The sequence below is a fragment of the Acanthochromis polyacanthus genome, chromosome 3 (genome assembly GCF_021347895.1).
Source record: "Acanthochromis polyacanthus isolate Apoly-LR-REF ecotype Palm Island chromosome 3, KAUST_Apoly_ChrSc, whole genome shotgun sequence".
NCBI lineage: Eukaryota > Metazoa > Chordata > Actinopteri > Pomacentridae > Acanthochromis > Acanthochromis polyacanthus.
The window spans coordinates 21486376-21511533 of record NC_067115.1 but is presented as its reverse complement, the minus strand read 5'-3'; the positions used below and the strand labels follow the sequence as shown (position 1 = coordinate 21511533).

The following is a 25158-nucleotide window of genomic DNA, read 5'->3' as shown; positions in this document are numbered from 1 at the left end:
ACCAGCATCAAAATTTAGATTAAATCATCCAAATTGGCTAATTTAGGCCTGTTTACCTATTTTTAATCTGTCAGAGATTAATCAAAGCAACTTTCCGATTAGGTATAGGTCTAAAAGCAACATCAAACTGTCTATGCAATTCAAGATTAATGAGAATAACTGCAGAGCAGGGAGCAGAGCTGGGGGGTTCAGACAAGTCGAGCTGGATGGTAATTGAGATATAACAATGAGGTTTTGCATTATTTAGTTTGTTAATGACAACACAATTATTCTTTAGTATTTGAAGCAGCCTAAATATAGTATAAGCTGTTCATGTCAACTGTAAACTTCCTGAATTTCCAGAAATATTATTGAGACATCTGTGTCCCCAGTGGCTGCTGTGAGGGTCCTGACTTAAAGTAGACGCCTGGTTTAGTTTACAGTTTGGACAAACAACCCTTGTGCCATTTCTCAGTTGTCTGCCAAGACCCAGTGAGAAAATCTGATATCAGAACTTAGCCCTCACTAATGTCAGTCTTCATACATTTAGGCCACAGTATCTCCTCCACTCCACCTCCACCTCTATCCTCTGGAAACCGGCTCCTGCTGCCAGATCCCCACCCCGTCCTCGACATGCTGCAATACCATTTAATTTTCCCCTAAAGCCTTCAGCCCAGGAGACAGGCGCTCCAGAGGTGAGTGTTTTCTTCCTCAGTTTGAAGTGATGTTGTTGTGAGACCCTCAAAAATGTTACTGTGAAATCTGTCAACATCCAGGAAGCATCAGCTCCACCCCCCACCTACAGAGCAAAATGGACCTCAGTCTTCACAAGAAGATCACATGTGTGATGGTGAAGAGAAAAGCCTTCCAGTGCAGGAACTGAGCCTGTGCTATTGGTACGCAATGACCCACAGGTTGACTACTGTTAACTCGATCTGTTCTTTTAACTTTGCATTGTCAACGTAAAGTGAAATACCCTTGAAGTTATTTTTTTTGTCTGGCAGAATGACTCCAGTATGTTACTTTTCTCATTAAAAACAGGAAATCCAGACTCCAGAAGCTGGAGTCCATGATGAAGAAGGCACTCAGGAGGAATTGGAGTGGTTAGGATCCAACTGCTCTGAAGCCTTTAGTGACTCAAAAAGACCAGGTATGTAGAAATACTTTCTTGTAAATGGTCAGGATAACCCAAGCCCAAGCGAGGATCATATTAATGTTGCCTTTGATTTACCTTTAGAGTCCATTATATATGGCAATACTATACTTTGCAATTGCCCTGTTACTTATTATTTATTGGCTTGTGTGATGTTGCGGACACGACACAATACCAGCACAGTTTCCCAGGCAAAGTTATGTTATTGGCTTCAATTAAGAAAAATGAATAGTGGCTTCACCCTACGGTAAGGGACCATAGACAGCTTCAGGTTTAAAACATTCTGTTTTATATATGCCTCGTTAGTCCCCCTATGTTTTGTGGGAAGTAATGTGCACTATATTACCCAACACATTTTTCTTTTCCTTCAGGGTTCACCACAGCGAATCATCTGCATCTTCTCCTCTCACAGCTAAACTTAATGATTCACACTAACTAATACCTCTTTATTTGCAGAACATACTTCTAAGTTCAGAATATTTAAACCAAATGTACTATACTGCCTTCCTTTGCGATTTTTAATTGTTTAAATGCTTAATTTGAACCAATTTTATGCCAGTTAGCAAGTGTCTTTTATAGATTAAACCTGCTTTGAACACTCACACTGCTTTTCTTTTCTGATTCAGGATGAAACAATGGCTGTAGGTGTGTACCGAGGCAGAGCTGGGAGTGAAATACTAAACATACTGATATCTGCAGGTATGTTGGAGTGTAGACTGATGTCCAGCATTGTAGAGCAGTTGAGTTAGAGCGTGATGAAGTATGGACAAAATACAATTGCAACATGCTGAAACATCAGAAGGGTCAGAAATTCATGAATCTGTCCAAAATTTTAGCACTCTCAGCCAGAATGTGACGCTCGTGGTGGTCGAGAGAGAAGTTTTATTTTTCCACGAGTTGAAGTGCAAACTTTGACCCGCTCTTGTGGCCATGTCAGAAGCGAATCGCCACAGTGAGGAGAATTTGCCCTCCTATATTTTCATAGTTTTCTACATATTTTAGTGATGGAGCCACGAAGAATTCCTGACTGCAACGAGACGTTGTGTCTTTTTGCTACTTGTGGTATTATCAACAGAGACATCCTCAGGATTACCACTCAGTTACCTTTTTCAGTTATTTAAAGAAGCTATAGAAATTCTACACCCGGGATTTTAAGAGTTTATGGTGATACTGTGCTAGTTATGTGAACGATTAAGTATTTGTCTATGAACTATGTGCAGCTCCATCAGCCTACAGAAAAGACATGACACAGCAAGGTGGTACAGTCAAGACATCCTTTTTATTCAATCAGGTGCTGCTCTTCTCAAACTGTGTTTTCTTCTATGGAAAGAAACTGTAATTAACCATGCATTTCACCTAGAGCTCTGGGGGTGTTCTCACAAAGAAGTGGTGCTGCACTGAGGGCACAGACAGAGGCGTAGAAGAGCTGGGAGTCAGGGGTGCTGCCTAATTCACCAATAACCATACACACTTAAGAGATAAGACAAATAAAACAGAAAAAGACAACGGAGCAATCCAGCATGAGGTGTTCTGAGGAGAAAACTAAATGGAGGGACTTTCCCTGAACTCCAAAAAAATAAAAGCGGAGAGATCCGGTTCACTGCTGGTCTATTATCTATCTGGTTTGGTGTGTTGTAAATGGCTAATGACTGCTGAGGGTTTTCGCTGTGAGAAACCCACCGTCGAGAAACCAATACTATCACATTTCAAAGATTGGTTTTTGAAGTGGAATGTGGGGATTCCATCCTGGAAATTAGCAAACTCCCCTCCTTCCAGCCTCATGCGGAGGACAAAGGTCCCGGTGGATAAAGGTGCTTGTATGCGTTTCACTTTACAGTCCAAGGCGCCCTCGAAAGAGAGCCTAAACGACAGCATAACCCTGATAGCAAATATGAAAAGAAATCCAAATTTAAGGAAACAAAACGAAAAGGGGGGAGAATAAAACAAAGCCAAAATATAAATAGCTAAAACAAAAGAGGCAAACTCTTATCCTAATCCAAGCAGCCCCTTTGCAAAAACTTCCCAAACGCAAGTTCGTTCCAGCCCCTCTCGACCACCATTCATCTTTCTCCGTAAACCTCTTCAAACCCAAACCCCTGAACCCCTGCTGTCCCTTCCTAACCCACCCAAGGACACCCCAAAGCCCGTCAGCGTAATTTGTTCACTTACATTAGCTGCTGAATGGAGAAGCTGAAGAAAGATGGGTATGGTAATACAATGTGAAGCATACAGACAAGAATAACATGTGAGCTAACTGCAATTCTGCTCAGAACAAAAGTTTTTCGGCAATTTTTTTTATCACCCTCCCAAACAGCGGAGAGGGTGGGAGAGAGAGAGAGAGAGAGAGAGAGAGTGATAGAGAGTGATAAGAGAGAGATAGACAGAGAGTGACGGACACACAGTTACAGACTACTCCAGTGTCTAAGAGAAAACAGACAGTGGAGACAGAGGGGAAGAAAAAAGCAAGAGCTGAACGAGAACAGTTTTTTTTGCCTTTTTCAAAATTTTTTTTTTGTCATTTATCAATAAAAAGTAAAGAACTAATTCACACCCAGTTTCCTTTTGTTACTATATATATATGTACAGTATATATACATATATATAAGCTTGGAAAAGGAGAGAGGATAAAGGGGAGGAACAATGGAGGGGATTCAATTTCGAAGCCGGAGGAAAAAGTCGTCCTGAGCGCCAAATGGGCGACGACCTTTTATGCCTCCTTACAGCACTCAGGGGCAACCTGCTACCTCGAAGCGTTTCGAAAAAAAGGGCGATCTGGATTACAAATGGAGTCTGTGAACAAAGGCACTTTCAAGGGACAACCTTTAACTGCTGGGAAACTATACACTACAGCACAAGCACTATAAGAGTCATTTACAGAGGAGGGGGTGAACAGGGGAGAGGCTCACTTTGCTGCCTGTTTCCTAATGGCTCAGACCTCATATTTACGCCTGATTATCAGCTACTTTTGCCCCTTTGTCGTTTCTGTTATCTGTACAGAAGGTCTTAAGTGAAGACGCAGTCCACTTCAACTTCAGGTGTCTCAACACAGCCTGGTGGGCTCTATTCAGCTCTAAGATTCAGAAACATATCGAGATGATATGGGAATAAAAAGGTTTCTGGATGTGAAGCATCTCCCACAGTACAGGGAGGAACTTGTCAAGTGTTTACGCCAATGCATTTGGTAGAAATTCATTGAATCGGGAGAGTTGTTTTGTTTTTGCTGGTGGGTTTTCAGGCAGTGCGTGGGTAAATTATCTGAAGAGTTTTCTTAGGCTTGACAGTAAAGGTTTGTTGTATTTTTTTTCTAAAGGTTGAACCAAAATGCCTTTTGTGTCACAACCTTAAGGAATAGGAACCTCTCCCCCTACTCAATACAAGAAGAATACAAATAGAGAGAGGAATAATGCTGTTTCCTAAATGGTCAGTTATTTTTGTTCATTCATTTATAATAGTTCTGAACGTACTTTATAGTGTTAAAGCACCAGTTTTTCTGATGATAGATTTTTTCTGAAATTGTGTAGATTTTTTTTCCTTCAGCCCTCCCACATTTTTATAAACAAATGATTACACATAAAACATTAAAAAAAAGAGACAAAGGAAATAAAAACAAATACCCCCAACTTACAAAGACTAGGATTTTTCATGGCCCTCTAGTTTAGAGTCCCGGAGCTTACGGACTTGAAACAAATACATTTTTTTCTCTTTTCTCTTAGCTTTCTTAAAATCTCTAACAGACAAACACAATGATCTACCCAATGCATTGCACGTGGCTCAATCGACACACATTTTTCAATAATAATACTTTCCATCAAAAAACAACACTTTTTTTTCTTCAAACCTACTGTCGATTTTTGACATGTTCATCTAGGTATTATAATGCTGCGCTGCAGATGGCGATGGCATGTGTCCGTTTGATTTCGTACTGGTAACAGTAAGGTGATGTTACTGAAACGGGTTGTGGGGGGGGGGGGGGGGGGGGGGGGGGGGGGGGGGGGGGGGGGGGGGGGGGGGGGGGGGGGGGGGGGGGGGGGGGGGGGGGGGGGGGGGGGGGGGGGAGGGGGGGGGGGGGGTGAGAGTTCAGAAAATAACTAGACTGCCAACAAGCTCATGTAGTAAAAGTTAAAAAGGAGCATATATCATAAATATATATGTATAAAGATCTCTCTCTCTGTCTTTACAAAAAAAAAAGAAGCTTGCAGTCCTCTATAAGATCTGTCCTAGGCCAATGGTTTCACATGCACCAACGCTACCATTCCCTGTAGGCTTTAGCTTATATGTGGGAAGAGAACTGAAGTCAAGTTTATTACTAATTGCATGAAGGGAATACAGAGGCACTTCCATATATTGTTATAGTCTTGATATATGGTTTTAGTACATAGAGCTAATGTTACTAGAGAGGCTGAGAACAGGGTCTCAGCCCTGTTTACTATCCCTGCAAAACAGAACCAACAGCTAGGCAGTCCAGTTATTTTGTGAGGTCGGCTTTTGTTGGATTGTGTCATGATGAAAATAATACCAACAGCGATTTCAATGTGAACATTTACATAGAAAAATATCGCAAATTAAAAGACAAATTTTAAATGAATGAAAAACCATTAACAAAGGCAGTTTGGAGAACCAAATCTAAAGGCTTCCCTTTATTCTTATGTGTCAGGTTGTTGGTGGTGCTAGTGTGCATTTTAGAAATATATGTGTGTGTGTGTGTGTGTGTGTGTGTGTGTGTGTGTATACTCCTCTGGGTTTTCCTGTGACCAGACTAAGGGATTCGGGGTGGGTGAAGCAATGCAAGGGATGCATGTGATAAGCTGTTGTTACTGTGCTGTCCATATGTGAGAGATTTGAGAAACTACTGTCACCGTTTCACTGAAATCTGAGCATGATAGCGTGTTACTGCAAACTAAAGGAAAATGTTATGACATGCAAGAGTAGGTTAAAACAATCAGGTGAGACAAAACCAAAACCAAATCTGGCAAAAAAAGAAAAAAAAATGGCAAGAAAACACCTACAACAAATTAAAGCCATAATATGATGCTGATGCTGTGTGTGCATTACTGTAAATTCCAAATCTGAGAATGAAAACGAGATGATATTATGAGTGGTTGTGTGACAGACTGCTCTGAAGAGGGTGGTCTGCATTTACTGTCTGCAAGTGTGCATGAGTGTGCGTATGAGTGCTGCATGTTTCAGGGCCCACACTCAGATGTTAGCACAGCCCCATCCCTGCGGCGGCCACCAGCCTCAACTCACTTCTCTGATCGCTCGTCTGACCATCAATGTGCAATACTGTTCATCCCTTATTAAAAATTAATAGTGCATAGGTGAGGGGATGAAAGAGCACATGTAGAGTTAGTGTTATGACTGTCTGTTGTGTGTTCGCTTTCTTGCACTCGCCTCTTGGCTATCGCTTCTCCCACAGCAGGACACCCTGATACTTTGACAGGTAAACAAAGACCAGCCACTTAGTGCATATGTGTCACACCATCGGATGGTGTCACCACGATTGGCCAATGGGAAATGAAAGAGGCTCAGGGCCGAGCGACTCGAGCAGCAGAGTGCGGCGACACGCAGGCATGCGGCTGTGGTTGTGGTCTCGACCCTGAGCAGCACCGAGCTCCAGGCGGGGCGTGTGGGGTGGTGGGTGTCGGGTGGGATCATGTACCTGGAGGAGAGATGCGCAGAGAAATACACAGATATGGAGGCGTGCAATTTGGGTGGCAATCTGTTCAGCTTGCACATCCGACATCACCATCTACCACTACTTGTTCGTTTTTGATCTCCCAGCCAATGCATGGAGTTTCATTGTGGAGACAACAAAATAAAAAAATTATATCATTAAAAAAAGAAATAATAAATGTTTAATTGGTCATTTGTCAGGGTGCCATATTGTGTTTCCTTTCTGACATTTCGTGGTGCGTGTGAGACAGTTCCTCATCTTCTTCCTCCTCTTTGCATTCTGAGTCTGTCCACTCAATCTCATTGAAGCCTCCTGCATAAAAGGGGACGAATGTTCCTGTTCAAATCGTTGAATTGGGAGTCCTCTTGGGGCGGTGTGGGGTTTTTCGGGTTCTTCTGTAGTAGTACTTTGAATAGTGTTGGCGAGAGAGAAAGACCTTTTAGTGTCAGCAGTTTGTTCTTTATCAGCGGTGACGCGTTTGCTTTTCAAATTTCCAATTTTCATGACACAATTTTAGCTGTTGATTCAGAGAGGCCTTGTCAGAGGAACCAGGACTGTGAAGAAAAGCAAAGAAAATGTGTCTTTTTAGTCTTTAAACCACATGACCGGAATGAAATTTATATTCAGTCTTAATTTATTTCAGCACTCAGTTTGCAGCATGCAGTGAAGAGTACACAAAAAATACCTACCAACGGACACACTCTTCACAAGAAACTGATTTGTTAAAGAAACTAGAAGCGACGAGACTTGACAGAGTATGAAGAGGTACGACGCATGAACAAAGAACTGCATCTTACACATACATATATGCAACTTTTCATCATGTTATAAAACAAAGGTTTAAGTTGAGGAAATGATGTGAACATTCACAAAACCTCAGTGGGTCAATACTACATCACTGGTTCCCAACCTTCACCACAAGATAAAGCTGAAGGCTGCTTGGCGATTAACAGAAACAAAAACCTATAGAAATAATTATTTGTTTCAGACATTCTTCTGATTTTTTTCTTCCTAGTGAAATTCTGTGTAATTTCACTTCTTCAGACAAATAAACAGAACATATATAAACCTACTCTGTGGTTGAGTTAGTCACAACCAGGAGGAAAAAGCAGACACTGATTTGTCTGGAGCGACCTCAGGTGTGAACAGCTCTTCATCCACTAGAGGGCGCCCTACTACTCCATTTCTCCCTCACTCTCAGTACTTTGCTGAGCTCAGCTGTCCCATGCAGTGTCAAAAAAGTTGCTACCTCAACTTCACCACTTGCTGCCTTTAAGAGGACTGACTCGAGCTTTGGCACCCATTAAAACAGTTGTGTTATTACAGAGTTAAAAACTTAATTAGGGCAGCAATTTCTGTGTCGGTCTGCATGGGTTTCCAGTGAGCAAACAGGAGCAGAGCTGTTCTGTCATGTGCTACCAGTTTTACATGTAAGCTGATCCTTCTAACATGCCTCTGCTCTGTGGGCTAGCGTGGTCTCAGGCTACACTGTAAAGCTACTGAGGGCAGCTACTCCAGGGATCCAGTTTCTCGGTTTGATAAGAGGGCAGAGCGGAGGATTTGGCACTGGCCGAGCTGCTCTGGCTGCCTCTGACATTCCACAGACCTCGGCTCGGGGAGAGCAGCGACACGCCACACCTTTAACAGCAAACTCTCTGTTGTCCCCCACTCGAGCAAACTCAGAGAAAGTTTCTCCCCCTCTGAACCTCCGTCTATCATCCACCGCCTCTGCCTGTCTCTGCAGATAACTCCTCCTCCTGGCTCCAACCAACTTCCCTTCAACGCGTCCTCTTTTCCTCTCTCTCTCTTACTCCGGCTCTCCCAGTGTAATCCTTGGCAGTGGAAAGTGACCCCCCCCCCACTTCAAGTCCAAGTTCAACTGCCTATGACATCATGTCTGGTTGCCCGCAGCAACCAGACAGCCGGGACGTGACTGTGGAGTGCAGTGAGCTTCGACTAACTCCCTCTCTCTTTTTTCCCCTCCCTTTCTCTCAGTCCCGCTTACTTTTTTCATACATGTCTCCCCTATCTCCTTTGCTCGCTTCCTGCATAGCTGAGGTCTCGCCACCAGAGAGCTCCTTAGACCAGCTTTTCTCTGCTTCTTGCTCTGACAGCAGTGGGAAGACTCTCTCCCTCTGTCTTGGCTAGTTGGCTAGCAGGCAGCAAGGCGGGCTGGCAGGGCCATCGTCTGAACCTCACCATATGCCAGAGAACAGCAGGATAGGCAGAGACCTCTGTTACTCGCTCTGGCTGGGGCTGTTGCTGACCTACTAGGCTCGGCTAACTGGGAGGATTTAGTGCCGATGCTCAGGTTCTCGCTGTGGTTGCCGTAAACCCGACAGAAATGCTCAAAGTGGACATTTTTCAATAATGTTTGATAAGCAATAGCAGGAGGATAATAAGCGTTCGGAACAGATGTAAGCTGTTTTTTAGGAGGGAAAATGAGGGGCAAGAGTTTTGGCATGGAGTTGAAGTGTATGTGCACGTGTGCATATGTGCTAACTCGTATTTGGATGGTGTTTGGATGTCCCCTCGGTGCCAGAGCTACATCTGTAGGAGAGTGGTGCAGGTGGGGAGCTTGAAAATACTAAAGGGAGCAGCAGGAGGAGCGAGGGACAGAAAGAGAGGGAGGGTGGGCTGCCGATACACTGGAGGAGGAGGAGAAGGGGGAGCAGTCGAGCAGAGCTGTGCCGAGGAGGAATGCAGATTGTTTCCATGTGTGGAGAGGACAGGAGAGCCGAGTTGGCTGCAGGCAGGTGCGGTTAGCCCCTAATGAGAAAAGTTGTGTTGGTGATGGAGGAGGCCCAACACACTGCAGCCCAGTGGCAGTGCGCAGCCAAAGCTGAAACCACAATGTAGTGCACTACTGGCCTCACACGCTGCACTAATACACACTGTGGGGCCTAGCAGAGATAAATCAACACTGCTGGAGCTGAAACTAACTGGCACTGCTTCCATTCACTGTGGAGAAACTACTGTGGTACAGGCACTGTAAACCAATACTGAAACTAAAGGCCTTGATACATGGGCAACACTCGGTTTCAATGAAAGTCCACTCAACACCACTCAACGGAGCAAGTTTGCCATAAATTGATGGCCTATATCTGCATGTTAAAATGAGAAAATATCGTTTTTTTTCTCCAATAGCTACTTAGTTTAAATATAAACAGATGACTCTCCATGAAAACTGAGCTGGAAAAGCTAATGAGTCGAGCCTGAGTTAAGATTGTTCAATGAAAATATTAAAGTCCTAGTTTAGCAAACTGATAAATATTTATGGATGGCTACACAAAATATTCATCACTGGTGTCATGTTCTGGATCACTGATTGTAGCATGTTGCCAATGCAGAGCTATTGTTGGAGTATTGCCTCTGTATCACGGCCTTCGCTCTGAATGACATGCTTGTTCATTTAAAGCCAAAGACGCTTGCACTGATGGTGTACTGGAGCGTGGCATCTACGCACAGCACTGTGCAGAGTTACGCTTGCAGTGGGTGATGACGGAAAAGGAAGAAAAAGACATAAAACACAGGAGTAGGAGGAGGGAGAGGTGGATATGTGCATGTTAATTAAATGAGGGAGATTGGCGGGGTACCTGAGTCTGCTGGGGGATATTCAGAAAGTTGTCCCGTGTTCCGATGCCGACAAACCGGTTGGGAGCTGTGGAGCCTGGCGTGGAGTATGCTATAAACAGAGAGATACAAGTGTGTACATGCTTTTACACACACACATACACACTCAGCTCATAGTAGAGTTTGATGCTCTGATCATTATTGATTATTATATTCTGTATATTTTATTAAGCTATAAACCTGTAAGGCTATGCCTATGTATAACTGTCAAATTGTTTACTTGAAAAAGACAGTAAGGGTCAGGGATACTGATTCCCTATTAGCCCCATGGGTGATTTGTTTACGTTGTGGGCTGCTTCATTGTCATTTTCTTTTCCCTAACCATTTAATCTGTGGTTAGAAAGGGGGCATACAGTCTGTAGCGATTAGAGCTAACATGGAGAAGCTTTTTACCCCCCAGATATGGCTGCGCTGTTAGTCACAGACCCTCCTCAGCAGCCCCTGGCCTCAATAATAAGCCACAGAAAACCACTAAGGATTCACTGTAAACTTAGTAATAGGGTGACCTATGGAGGGAAATATATTCATCACCAGTGGTAAACAATGCTCCGTTTACATTTAATAGGATGAGAGGAGCATCTTGCTTATACAGTGACACCACTCAGTGATGCCACAGGATCAAATTTAGGGCAGTTGTTTTCACCGGACTCCAACATGACAGCTGAGTAGGACCTTTGCTGTGCATGGCTTGAGTGAGTTGAAAGGATGGGGATGTGTGGGGGTGACAGAGACAGGGCTGGAAACTGATGCATGAGTGTGGGTGAGAGTGTACAATATGCATGTGTATGTGGTTGTGTGTTTTCTGTGTGTCGTGTTTTATGACTGCAATTAAAATATCTTGAGAATCATAGACAAAATTAGAGGGGGAGGAAGAAAAAAAATACAGTGATAACAGTCACCGAAATGAGAAAAGAGACGGAAAATACGATATTTATTTATATAAGATGTTCATATAAATAAATAAGAGCGACACGTTAATCTGAGAGAGCTGGAAGGTGGGAGGGGAGGAAAAGTTGATAGGACAGGAAGAGGAGAAAAACTTAAAACAAAAGGCGGAGAAGGTGCCCCGGTTGCTCCGTCCAGTGCCCCCTCTTGGTGTGCCTCTCCCGTGGCCCGACTCTCGTTCTGCACCTGTTCTGGGTGGAACCAACCAAAGCTTCACCACTCTCTGATGACACTCCTCTCTCTCCCGCTCCCCCAGTATAGCGCTAATTAGACAGGTTTGATTAGATATTATCATTCATGTTTAGAAAGATGGGTTGTTCTTGTTACACCGTGATTTTCATGTTTTTTGTTGTTCTCAATTTTTAATTGTTGTGAGATTTGTGTGAAAGTGGCGAGGGGATTGGGTGGTAAAGTGGGGCATGATGTTTTTTGGAGTCCACGCCAACTGCCCTAATTTTGTTCCCTTAAAAGAAAAAAAAGAGAGAAATAAAGGAAAAAGAAACAAAGAAAGGAGGATACGAGAAAATATCAAATAAAGAAAAGAAGAAAGCAAAAAAGAAATGAGAGAAGGGGGTAGATTATATCGCCGCTGTCACAGACAGACATGCATAGTCTGCATTGATCAAAGGCTCGCAGCTACAGAGGCAACGTGCACAGGGCCCTGCTCTGCTCTGCTCCCCCCAAACTACAAAACACATCAAAAAGAAGGGAGAGAAACTACACTGCCTCTTGTGGTGCTAGCAGGAAACCCAACACCAGAGAGAGAAAAAAGATTTTGAGGAAAGCGAAAGGGTGGAGGAAAGAGGCAGAGGAGGTTTGCAAAGACATGGAGAGAAAAGGAGACTGAACTTCAGAACAAGAGGGAGAGCAAAGGATACAGATTAGCTTGAAAGAGGATCTCTGGTTTGGCAAAGGCGTGGCTTCTGCCTTGACAAAATTGGTTCTTGCTGGTACAGTACAGTACAGTACAGTCCATAAGGTGATGGCTGAAACAGGAGTGAAGCTCCCGGGGCTGCTGAGTGTTTGACTGAGCAGACTGCAACCTTGCTGAAAGCCAACGGTCAACCTGACTGGAAGCAGACGGCCAGCTAAACTATGAAGAACTATAGCCATTGCAGAAGTCCCAGACCTGTGCTTTTGTAGTAGTAGTTTAACTACAAGATTACAGAAGACAACCCCTGTGTAGGTACACTACACAAAAATACTTGGACTTCTACGATGGCTACATTTGTTCTTGCCTTCTAAACTTAATTTAGTATTGGGATGAATATAGGATAGATTTGCTGCTAGCTAAGAGCTAAATAACCTATGGGGGCCTAAAATTGGTTTGGACTGGCCTCTATGAAAAGTCAGTGGGGAGACTGGGGCATTAATGGGAGGTTTGTGGAGGGGAGTGGGAGTGGGGGGTGACTTACACGGAGATGCGGGTGAGCTGAGTCCACCGTCAGTGGGCGTGCTGATGGTTTTAGAGTCGGGCATGGGGAGGGGCACAGGGCGCGCCACCGGGGGTGGCGGGGGCAGCAGGAAGGAGCCCGGCATTTTGCTCTGGCCACCTCCATTAGGCTGCAGATGGACCATACAGACAGGGTGAGCAGGACACACCCCGAGAAAATACAGCGTACAGGGAGCCAGACAGACGCACATACACACAATATGTAAAGACACACAGGCAGAGTCCCATTTAAAGGTAAGAGACTCAGATATAGACATACCAACAACAGCCACACAACAAGAGAAATGCACTTAAACTAAAACACACACGCTTGCACACAAGGACAAGGGAGATTATTGAATAAAAAAAAGTCACAGTGTGGCCAAAAGTAGTGAGGTGAATAAGAGTGGAAAAGTGATGAACACAGTCACACACAAGGGCAAAAGAAAAACTGAGTTGTCCACAAGGAACAATGAGGGACTGTTATGGGACGTAGCTATAGTGTAATGTAAGAATTTATAAAAGGAGGACACATCAGCAATGTGAGAAAAGGATCTGTGCATGACTGTGCATTGTGTGACTGCATATGACAGTTTAAAAAGTATATTGTCGTTAGTGTGTGAAGTGATGAAAACAAAGGATAATAGGATATGAAAAAAGGGCTTGATAAGTGGATTCAAAGTTGCTCAGAAGGCCAAGTTTACAGTAGAGGTTTACAGTACTACTATGCACCTTAATGAATGTGTGTCAAAAACAAAATTCAGATGTATCCCTGTAAGGCCAGTTGACAGTCAGCTACATACTGTGCTTTAATATTTGGAGCACGAGTGATTTTGGGCATGTTTTTGGGTTTCTCAAGAGGGCATGTCGCTTTGCAAATGTTTCGCTAAATCAGGCCCACAGCACCTCTCCTCTGAAAGGCTCAATCATGTCAAACAAGCGCCTGCGTGACCCTTCTACTGTGACCCCTGTTTACTCTACTCCTCATTAACTGTGGACTAGCTTCACTCGACACATGGTGTGATTCAGTAACCATTCTTACATCCCGCCCTCACTTGTCACAGCGTGTTGCTCTTGTGTACATAAATGTGTACTATATGTTTCTTCATCTTCCACCAAGAGTAAATAAACATCATTAAAAAGTGGCAGTGGGTCTTTAGTATCTGCTCCAGATTTGTTCCATGCATACCTACCTTTCCAACCAGCAGTAATCTTGATGTGTCTACAAATCCATTACCAGCTGCTCCCAAGTCTCTACAGCAAATCCACTGCCAGCGGCCAATTTCATCCAGACCACACTAACCCAGTGACATGCCAGCCCACTTTTTTTCCTTTCTACCTCCATCAATCTGTACACATCTGACAGGCAAGATCTCCTATTGCCCAACTCTGGAAGAAGGTATTAGATTATATGTTGAACCTGTGATGAGTCAAATGCGCTTTGGCTCCTTCCCCCATAATTTTCTATTTAAGCACACCTGGCTGCCTCCTCCCGTTGATGAATTTGCCCTAAAACCTTTCACTGGTGAAGCTGTTTCACGTCACAAAGGTTGCTTTATGTGCAGGTTTTGGCTCACTTCACCTTGTTGTGCCTGTCATTCTGTGTGCCGACTTCTTTGTGTATTCTTGCTTTCTTTCATTCAACATCTTTATTTCCACAAAACTGATTTCTAAACAGTGTTTTCTTTTATGTCAGGTTGCATACCAAACTACTGCACCATAGCATCCTACAATTACCCTACCTTTGTTTGTATACCCCATCTATCACTTACCTGTGCACTGGGCTGTCCTGTGCCATCGGTGCACACAAACTGCACAAACTCCTTAAGCGGGTCCTGGTGGTGATGGTAGCGTATGGTGGGGTGGGTGAAGTACGGGCTGGACTGCTGGATGATAGAGGAGGAGGGGAAGTGCAGGGCTGAGGCTGAGGCACGGGGACTCCCTGAGAAGAAAAGGGGATGGAAGAAGGAAGGAAGAAGAGAAACGTAAGGAGAAGAGAGACCAAAAGTGAAAACGACACAATAAAGTCCAAGTTATTGTGTTATATTTCTACTCAAACACAGCACAGATGTTAAACACACATAACTCTCTACCCACTGTAATGATCAGTACATTAAGCATGCACACCCATGACACAATTCAACATGCATATGTTTTAACTAAGCACCAAGACAGCTGGCATCAAAGACCAGGTTGCCGTTTAGGCCTATTATTGTCCTAACACAGAAAATAGCTGTGACATTCTCTCGTGGTTGACTGACTGAAGCTGTTTCTGCTTACAAATGACTGGCATTATCCCTGGCTATTGGGCAACATCTGGTCCCATTCATTTTATAAATCAGCCCACTAGATTTCTCTGTACCTCTGTTAAGCCTGGCATCACCACACATGCACACGCACACACACTTTCACAGCCGCATACACGCTAGTGTGTTACAGTATTTTCTACCGTCTGCTTCCTCTTCATTTCGGTCTCTTTCTCTCTCTCACCCACACATACACAAACCACTAGGGCATGAAAGAGCCACACACACACTGGGTTTTTCCACTTTTGTTTTATTGCTTGTCAGTGATGTGTAATCAATCAGCGGCAAATCCTTGCTGTGCGGTTCTGCCCAGTAGTTTGAAGCTTGAGAGAGAATCTCCCCTCTGCTCCCAACCGACCACAAAACACCTCCCAGAGACATTAGTCAGACAGCTAGCCAACCGCACACGTATACACACACACACGTACACACACACACACACGCACACACTCATGCATACACTCAGCTCCACTGTCTGTCTTGTCTGCTGTGATTCTATGGCTCTGGCAATTTGGCACACCAAACTAAAGAGGCAAGCTGCTAGGTGAGGGGAGCCTGGCGAACAAGCATCTGTGATTATGTCTGTCACCTGCTATCTCCTGTGTATACTGTACTCACTGTACTCACAAAGTGGGTAAGTCCCTGTTTGTTCAAACTTCTCTTGTTTTTGTATAACTGGCGTCCCCATCTTTTTTGTTTCGAGGTTGGAATGTGTCTGTGTTTTCTGTGGGCAGATGAATTTTGTGTGTCTCTGTGTTTGTATCTTTGTGTGCATGTATTTTTGGAGTCTGCATAAATGTGTTGTTATGTCTGTCACAATTTCAAGTGTCTTTTACATATATTGCTTTGTGTGTGTGTGTGTGTGTGTGTGTGTGTGTGTGTGTGTGTGTGTGTGTGTGTGTGTGTGTGTGTGGGGCACAATGGCAGACTCTCCAGACAAGTATTATCAGGCAACAGTCAATCTGGCAGCTTTCCATGGCACGGTGGAGCCAAAAAACAGGGCATAAACCATCCAGTCCATACCCCAGTATAGTCACACTCACCAAATCTATACAACAAAAGCTTCCAGTTTCAACCCATCCTATGCAAGACATGCTTGCTAACTGCTTCTCCCCCATCTCTGTCTACCCCACCTCTCTTTTCATTCCTCTCTCCTTCCCTCCCTGCCATCATCCTCCAGTCTCTTTATAGAACCAAGGCCTCCGAGGGACATTCCATTTGGATGGCAGCCATTTTAGCACAGAGCGTCCTCCACAAGAGTGTAAATTTACACATGCATGCATGTGTGTATTCTTGTGTACGTGCGCAAATGCACCAAGACAAAATCTCTGAACACTGTCTCATTACAGCCTCTCTATTACACGAAAAACTCTCAGCCAACAGTCTGCACAGACACTCTGAAGAGTGTATGAAGTTGGTCAAGCTGGTCCCTCACACTCTTTTTAACACGTGCAAAAAAGAGAGCAGCAAATTTTACCAATCAATTTATAATTCAATCTGGTGTTTAGGATTCTTTAAGATGCTATGAAAATGCTCTGTGCAAACAAACAACGTTGCGTAATGGTGGGAAATCCAGCCAGAAATATATTTTCTAAATATACTGTGGGGAGCTCCGCAAGTAAAATTCAATACGTTTCAACACAGAGGGCAATGAGTCTAAATGACCTTTACATGGCAGTTCTCGTTTGGCTGGGGACCAATCCATCCCTTTGAGAGACAAATGGAATGAGAGGGAGAGACAGAGAGAGGAGGACATATTTATTCCTTTGAAAAGTGAGACCAGTCTACAGGGACTTGTTGGCAAACTTGAGATCCTGGAGACTTTGGGAATTCTCTGACTGGAGATGGAAAAACCATGCTAGTTATCCTATAGGACTGAAAAGCCCTTATGAGGACAACTTGCCCTTACTGCCTCTACTGAATCAAGCCCTTGGAAACACTGGAGGTTACTAGAGGGTTTTATCCACTTTAGTGTGCATCTTTGTAACTATGTGGGTTGCTTTTGCTCAAGAAAAGATACAAAAGAAAAACCTTCCTAACGCATCTTTCAAAGAATAAAAATCCAACTGAGATGGGGTGTTTGAATTTTAAAAAAACTAAAAAAAAACCCGTAATGAAGCACTGGTTCGCTTCAATATGCACTTTGGCAAAGCAAGCCCAACTGCTGACAGCCATTTGTTCTCTGCTGTCCTTTTCTTGCCTATATAACAAAGAATTTTAACATTTTCACTTCAGACAGTGTGTCTCGTTGCTTCATATGCTAAGTTTATGCAGCAAGTAAATGTCATTATATAATAACACAACAGCTTTGTCATGTTAAATGCAAAATCTGTCTTTGAAAAAAAGCATTACAACAAACGCATGAAGCAGTAAGATGTGAGGCAAATGAGTCACAAAAGAGTGGATGCAGTATCAGTACCATGCAATGATAATATAATATTAAAAACACAAGCATAAAAATGGTGGTAAAAATGGATGGATGGAGAGAGGCTGAAAGAGAGAGAGAGAGGAATTTATGCCAAGCCATGATGATAGCAGTAACACTGAGGAGGTGAAACTCTGCAGGCATATTGCTTCTCAGCAGTTGCAGCTGTAGGAGTGGAAAGTTTTCTTCTGCTTTCTCAGGAAGTACTTTTAGGATTTACCATTTTCAGGCACACGACTGTAGAATTTGTTTAGTTTGTTTCATGAGGAGTTTTGCTTCTGTACATATGGCAATCTAGGATCAAGTCTGACAGTCCCTTTCCTTCTCTCTCTTTTTCAGATTATAAAAAGGGGGGGTTGGGGTTGTCGGGTTTCATGGCAGGGCTCTCACCTGGTCTCACTCCTGCCAGCACAGGCAGCGGGTGGTGTGTGAACGCCATGCGGGGGGACCTCGTCTGGGAAGTCAGGGCGTTGAAATCAAACTTCCCCGGCTTCTTAAGTGAACCAGGCGAGGACAGTCCTGGCGAAAAAAAAAATGGGATCAACAAAAAAAGTGGGGGGAAGAGGGAGGAGAAGAGAGAGGTGGTTTTAATCAACAAAATGTTGCTTATTTGATTGGCTACACTAAAAAAGAAAAAAAATCAATCTGATTTTTATTGAAGGGGACTTGAGCAATAATGATTTTCTGATTAGATTGTTTAATTTTCTCATTGGTTGATGGCAGTGCATTGTTTCCTGTCCCTTTTGGCTGTTGGCCATTGATTCCCGTTCGTTTCAATGAGCCATTTGGAGGACTCTGTAAATGTTGCAATCAGAAGGCATAAAGATGCTCAAAAGACCCAAGAAAACTTGATTGCTAATAATAGGGTTTTACTACAGCTAGGTAGTTATATTTCATATAGAGATACACTCAGGATTCCAAGCTCCCATCTTTATGGTCATAAAATGTGGGCTGAGCAATATTTCACAAGTCCATGTCTTCAAAGGAAAAAAGGAGAAAAATAGCTAAATCCAAACTGAATCTGGTCTTTGTTTTCGTGCCAAAGAACATCTGTAGCTATAATAATTCCTACTGTGCCACTGTATGTTTTTCTGTCTCATCTCTTTCTGTTTCTCTCTCTCTCTCTCTCTCTCTTTCAGGTGCCAACTCTAGGGTTTCTCTGTGTACGAGCAAGGCCACCATACAGCCACAGTCAGCTAGTTGTGGTCTGGTTTCAGCAAAGCTCACAGGCTGGCTGCACGAAAAGACGGCTTCATTCAGAAATAGCACACACTGTACAGTATGGACACGGCAGCTGCTGAGTGCGAAAGACAAGCAGACGGACAGAGAAAGGAGACAGAGGGAGAGAAAGAGAGAGGGAGAAAGAGAGGCGAGAAGAACGTGGGAGACATGAAAATATGTGAGGGAGCAAGGGAGCAAGAGAGCAAAGCAGAACCTGTGAAAAATGCAGCAGTGTCTTTTTTCTTCATGGCATTGCCCTGACAACACGTATGAAATTGGAATGTCATAAGATGTTAAATATGGTTATTATCTCTCTTGCACACACACTCACTCACACACGTCTGAACACTTAAAAGGCCGCCACATTTAACTGATGAAACAATAGACAAATTTCTTCATCCGCAAGTTTTATTCTAATCTTCCTAACAAATAAGGGGTGTGATACTGTTTGCTTTATAACTTTTTTAGACTCTTGTTTTGTAGTCTATTTCTGTGGTCCCTCCGCATCAGACAAGGCATTAAATACGATTCCTCCTCAGTTCTCCAGCTGGAGATGTGTGAAAGTCTATGGGAGTGTGGAGGCGTGTAAAACCTTCCCTCCCTGTGTGAAAGAGTTAAGTCTCAAGCAGGTGGGAGTGAATATGTGTGAACCATTTATGTCTTTAGCAGACATATATTCCCCCCTCCCCAAATGAAGCGGGAATCTGGGGGTGTATTGTACTGTCAGACAGATTCCAAGCATGAAAACAACCCCGATCCCACTTCTGACACCTGCAGTTAGCAGTGATTGCTATGACACTGTCAAACTGGTGGGAGAAAGGTAGAAATAAGAGAAGTCTGCACAGACTGAAAGATGTAAAGACACCGGAGGGGAGAGATGGGAAAGACTGAGATTCGGTGAAAGTATAAAAACCAGAACCTTACGGATTAAACAATTATGATTTCAGACAGGCAGTCTTATATGCTTGTATTTTGGAAGCAGAAAATTAATCTTAAATATAGAAATCATAGTGAGGAAACGCAGGAAAGATCAGATGAAGACTGACATCTGTGCTTAGAGGAAGCTATAGCACTGCCACTATCAGCAAGGGAATGCTAAGGACAATATTTCTGTACATCCAAGACTGAGCGATGGTCTGATCTGACTGTGTGTGTGTGTGTGTGTGTGTGTGTGTGTGTGTGTGTTTGTGTGTGCAAGTGTGCCACAACTGCACTGTTTCCTCTTCTGGCAAGCCTCAGTATTTCACTGGCAACCAATCAAGCGTTCCCATGATGACCCTTCTGTCTCTTTGCACTAACAGGCCTGCCACCAGATGCGCCTCTGAAGAACACACAGGCGCGCACAGACACACACACACACACACACACACACACACACACACACACACACACACACACACACACACACACACACACACACACACACACACACACACACACACACACACACACACACACACACACACACACACACAAACAAACACACACACACACACACACACACACACACACACACACACACACACACACACACACACACACACACAAACACACAAACACACAACACACACACATACACACAAACACACACACATACACACTCACACACAGTTGGAAAAGACAGGAGATAGTGGTTTAACCAAGTATAGGAAAGTTGGGGAATTCAACTCTCTCCAGTGATTTAAACCACACATGTCCATAACCAAAAGCCCAGCCATATCCCCTGAAGGGCTTGTAACATTTAACTCAAAAGCACCAAGCAAAGCCCCCACCACCACAAGTCTCTAGTGTCTCAGAAATATTTCACAATCATTTGGAACTAATATGAAATTATGGCTGTTTCGATTGCCTCCACTGACCCCCCCACCACCACCCCCACCACCCCCCCCCCTCTCCCCCCCCCCTGTGGAGCAGATGTCTCCAGCATCCTCATGGATCCCAAGGCTACACACACACGGAAACACCATCTGGGACCATGCTTCAGCTGTGCATGTGTGTGTCTGACTGGGCTGTGTGATGTGTGTGCAGAAATCCATAATGTCTATATATCTGAATGTAACCATGTTTGTGTGATTTATATGTACGAATGCATCTTCATACATTTGGGTGTATGTGTTGCTGGATGTGTTTATGGAGAAAGTCAGGAGGAGTAAATGCTGCTACGGACAGACTGTGAGCTGCACCGGTGGGGTTTGATTTAGAAGTTCCTGAGTCTGTTTGTTTGTGTGTTGTTTGTTTATATATCCCCCACCTGAACAGGAATTCCCTGATGAGATATGTCGATGGCAGGTGGAATTCTTTGGAAAATCAGATGCATGCTGTCCCAAAATCACACATTCTGTGCTCCCTGCTACTTTGCTCTCCCATACTTATCAATCTCTTATTTGCTTGAATTGTCTTAACTAAAAAATGTTTTATGCTAGCCATGGCTTAAAATTATTCCCAAACCCACACACAAGAAGGCTGATAATTACAAAAGCTTTTGGCTTTCCAATTTTTCACTTGGATTTCGTAAATTAATTGGGTAAAGGGTCCAGATTTGCATGCTATTCTACACCCCTATTTGCCAAACTCATTAGGCGGTGTACAAGGCTGTGTGCTGCACTTTGGATAGTAAGGGGGAAATGCACATACACACAGAGGAAGAGAGAGAGAGACGGGAAAAAGATGGGAGGTGAGGCTCTGGTGCGCTAAGGCGTGCAGGAGCCTCTGTTGTGGCTCTGATGAGCAGCCTCTTAATTACATTTACAGCTAAGTGGAGCAGGAGCAGAAGAGCAGCCGCTGAGGCTCGACTGAGAGTAGACTGGGGCAAAACCTAACCAAGGCTCTTGGCTCCTCTAGCTCACACCCTGATAACCCTTCTCTCTCATTAGTTATCACCATTTGAGTACACCAAAGTCGTCTTCTCTCCTCTCGTCCTTCTTGCACCACCCCCTTTTGAAAATCCACTTGCCTAATTTGTGGTTCTCGCTCCACCTTCTCTCTGCTGACATGTTTCTCCCTCCCCAGGGCCCTTCCTGCTGTACACGTTTTCAATTAGACAGAAGGGAGACAGGGATGGAGGGCTGAAGGGAGAGCTAGGGAGCATGAGGAAGGGTTTTACACCTCTGATCCAAAGAAGTGTCTTAATGAGGGATTTGAGTAGAGGGAGGGATGGAGACAAGGCGGGCACCTGAACACCTGCAGGGGTGGGGAGTATGATAAGCATGTGTGTTTCAATGTGTGAATGTCTGCGTGAGAGGGGGGGATGTAAGAGTGAGTCACTGCAACTGGGCCATCTATGTATGTACAGTACATGTGCATGTATGTGTATGTCAGGGGTAAGCGGTGTCGGTATGTACATGAGTAAGTCACTGTACAAGTGTGTGTGTTGGAGAGAGTCAGATTAGGTACAATGAGTGAATATGCCTGCTGGTGTTGTCAGTGCCAGCTTGGTGACATCAGTTAGTTAAAGTATCGCTTGGAGGGACTGACAAGACTACAGAGAGATAAAGCCAGAGATCTGAGATGAGCTACTTGTAGCCTCACATTACACACAGAATGAACCTCAAACTGGATAATCCTTTACAATCATGCCACTGTTCATCACAGGAAATGTACTGTCAATAAACAAAACTTTGATCAGCAGCAATGACATCAATCTGGTAACTAATAAACATTAATGAAATTATTACACAAGTAAAGTGCCATTTGTGGCATGCATCTTTGTCCTGACTACATTCATACAGCTCACACACACATACACATACATATATGCATATGTATATATATACACACATATATGTGTATATATGTACATATATGTACACACACACACACACACACACACACACACACACACACACACACACACACACACACACACACACACACACACACACACACACACACACAGAGTGGGGAATACGAATGACTGAGCTATATAAAGGCTGATAAATAGCAAATATGTATATAAATATGAGTGTAATCAATGTTGTTCTAACCATGGTAAGGAAACTGCACGCCATCGTTTTCATGTTTTATCTTCCTCTCCTGCACACTCGCCAAATGGTGCTGCACTGAAAGTGAAGAAGGGTATTGTTAACAATGAGATAGAGTAAGAGTGAAAGAGAGAGAGACAAAAAGAAAGAGAGAGAGAGACAGACAGAGAGAGAGAGAGAGAATAAGAAGGAAAGAAAGGTAGTTCAGAGTGAGCATTTGTGTATGATGTAGATAGTGAATGACTGATAATTGACACAACATCAAGTAAACTATATGCATGGTTATAGCTTTAAGGTGAGGGTAAGGAATTGAAGAAGAGAAATGTTTTCTTGGGGTTGTACGAAGGATGAGGTAGTATTACTGAGGAGGTAGAATACAGAGGGAAATGTCAAAAGCTGAATCACAGAAGTTGTAGTCTCTGCCAAAACAATGGAAATACGACCATAAAGCCTTAATACAGGCTGCTGTTAACTATTATATCATCCTTGATCTTGTCATTTATATCCCCCGTGTCTGGAGCCATGTGGTGGATAGCATTTAGCACTATCCATGATAAATTAAATTTTCTGGGGTTATTGTGATGATATTATAAAGAAATTGTGACCAGAAATGGGACAGACTGTAATTTAAAACATGCTGATGCTTGTATAAACCCGTTTACTGAACCAAAATAGAAGAGACTATTTCAATCAGTGTAAAATAGCCTCAGCCACAGGGTGAAGCTGATGACTGTGCAATTGTTACTTGGCCAAATACATTTTTGGGACTAGATCTAAATTGGGTCTTTCAACGTGTGTCTAAACATCCATTATTTTGGCAGTTATTTGAATGTTTTTGTCATAGAAAAACCATGTTATTTTAAATATCTTGTACACTGAGCAGAAGGTAAGGCATTATATATTTAAACAACTGATAAGATTTGGTCTTATATGACCAATACATACAGGTTAATCATGGTCATCTATTTCATTGGTATATAAAGTAAGCATTTTTCTCTGAACAGGTGATTCTAGGTGCTGCTTCCTCTGAACTGAATGGTCACCAGAGTGAGGGCAGTGGCTGAGGTGGGGAGTGTGAAGAAGTGACAAAGTCAGGTGGAGGCATCAGTTTGGACTTTGGTGGTAGGGTGGGGATCAGGCAGGAGGGTGTGAAAGTTTCATGATGCTTGCGTAGCAGGCCACAGGTGTGGGGTGGGGTAGGAGGGTACCTGCATCCATGTCATTGGGCCACGCACTGGACTGGGAGGAGCTGGCAGCTGGCGAGCGGCCAGGGTAGAAAACATCATCTGTGGGGCTCTCCAGCTCGCTGTCGTCTAAGGACTTCCTCTTGGTGGAGCTGGGGGCATGGAAGGACATTTGGTGGGTGGAATAATAGTTAGAGGCAGAAAGAGAGGTCTAAAAGAGGCCTGATGTTGTTTTTTTTTTTAGTCTATCACTGCAGGGAATCTAGGGTAAAACACCTAGCACAAATAGCTACTAGAAAGTATTCACATTAACAGGCTTCAAGTACTGCATCTAAGAGGAAAAAAATATTGCTATAGCAAAGTCTTGGAGCAGAACAGACAAAGCACAAGGAATGTCAAAACCATGAATGAAAAAGGAGGAAAACAGCAAGAAAAGATAGACAGCAGAGACAGCCACAAATTAAGACTCTCTCTATGTGTGTGTATGTCTGTGTGTTTTCCTGTGCATGTGTGTCCATAATTTGGATCTTTTAGGTGTATATAACTACCTCCGTGGAAGGTTTGCGTACAACTCCACCTCAGACCTAAAGTGACAGCAGATGACAGAGGTAAGAAGAGAGAAAGTTCAGAAAGACACAAAAGAAGAAAAAGCAGAAAGAGCCATCAGACATTCACGAAGAGGAGAGCAGCTAACAGAGAGACACACACATATATAAAGAAGTTCCAAGACTGGGAATGGACTAAGTACCACTAACAGCTGAAAACCTCAATGAAATGGCGTACTTTATTGGCTTTGTAATAAGACGCAATATATCGTTGGCAAATAATACAGCACTGTGATTTCACACTTCCCTCTAGTTTGCCCTTGGCATCACAGGGATTTACAAACCAAGGCAGATCTGCTAAAGCCACATGGTGGTTTCACCCACTGGAAACTCTACTCATGGTAGACAGCTGTACCTTCATAATAGCCATGGATGTTCCTCTACACTTTACACTGTTTTTGTCAGTGTCGAAAAATTGCTGGCACCGTTTACCTGGTGGAAGGAGGGGAGGTGAGGGAGCGCCGTCCCAGAGCCACCTGGTTAATGTTGTAGTAGCTGGGACTGCTGTCCAGGTCAGCCAGTGAGAAGTTAGGACCTGATGCTGTTGCTACAGGAGCTGACAGGGGAGAAATTAAAAGGAGTTGGAATAGAAAAGAAGGGAAGAAGACAGAGAAACAGTAT

The 25158-nt window shown here is 43.6% G+C and overlaps 1 protein-coding gene and 1 long non-coding RNA gene across 13 annotated transcripts in view; one reads left to right on the top strand and one right to left on the bottom strand.

Moving 5' to 3' along the window:
* Positions 1–550: 550 nt before the first annotated feature.
* Positions 551–1079, top strand: LOC110948866 (uncharacterized). Its single transcript, XR_007941024.1, has 3 exons — positions 551–674; positions 756–875; positions 1021–1079. It is a non-coding gene; the product is annotated as an uncharacterized LOC110948866 (long non-coding RNA).
* Positions 1080–3935: 2856 nt separating this feature from the next.
* The window catches only part of LOC110948863 (nuclear factor 1 X-type-like), a 121140-nt gene continuing 99917 nt past the window's right edge, over positions 3936–25158 (bottom strand). For 4 of the 12 annotated variants that reach the window (XM_022190598.2, XM_022190600.2, XM_022190602.2 and 1 more), the window contains 9 exons: positions 24970–25093; positions 24481–24516; positions 23957–24084; positions 22752–22826; positions 17938–18066; positions 14589–14758; positions 12800–12947; positions 10403–10491; positions 3936–7360 (listed from right to left, as the gene is read on the bottom strand). In XM_022190598.2, the coding sequence (XP_022046290.1) occupies positions 7346–7360; positions 10403–10491; positions 12800–12947; positions 14589–14758; positions 17938–18066; positions 22752–22826; positions 23957–24084; positions 24481–24516; positions 24970–25093 (914 nt within the window). In that variant the 3' untranslated portion in view covers positions 3936–7345. The remainder of the gene's footprint in view (positions 7361–10402; positions 10492–12799; positions 12948–14588; positions 14759–17937; positions 18067–22751; positions 22827–23956; positions 24085–24480; positions 24517–24969; positions 25094–25158) is intronic. The other 8 variants (XM_022190605.2, XM_022190604.2, XM_022190601.2 and 5 more) reach the window with 8 other exon arrangements.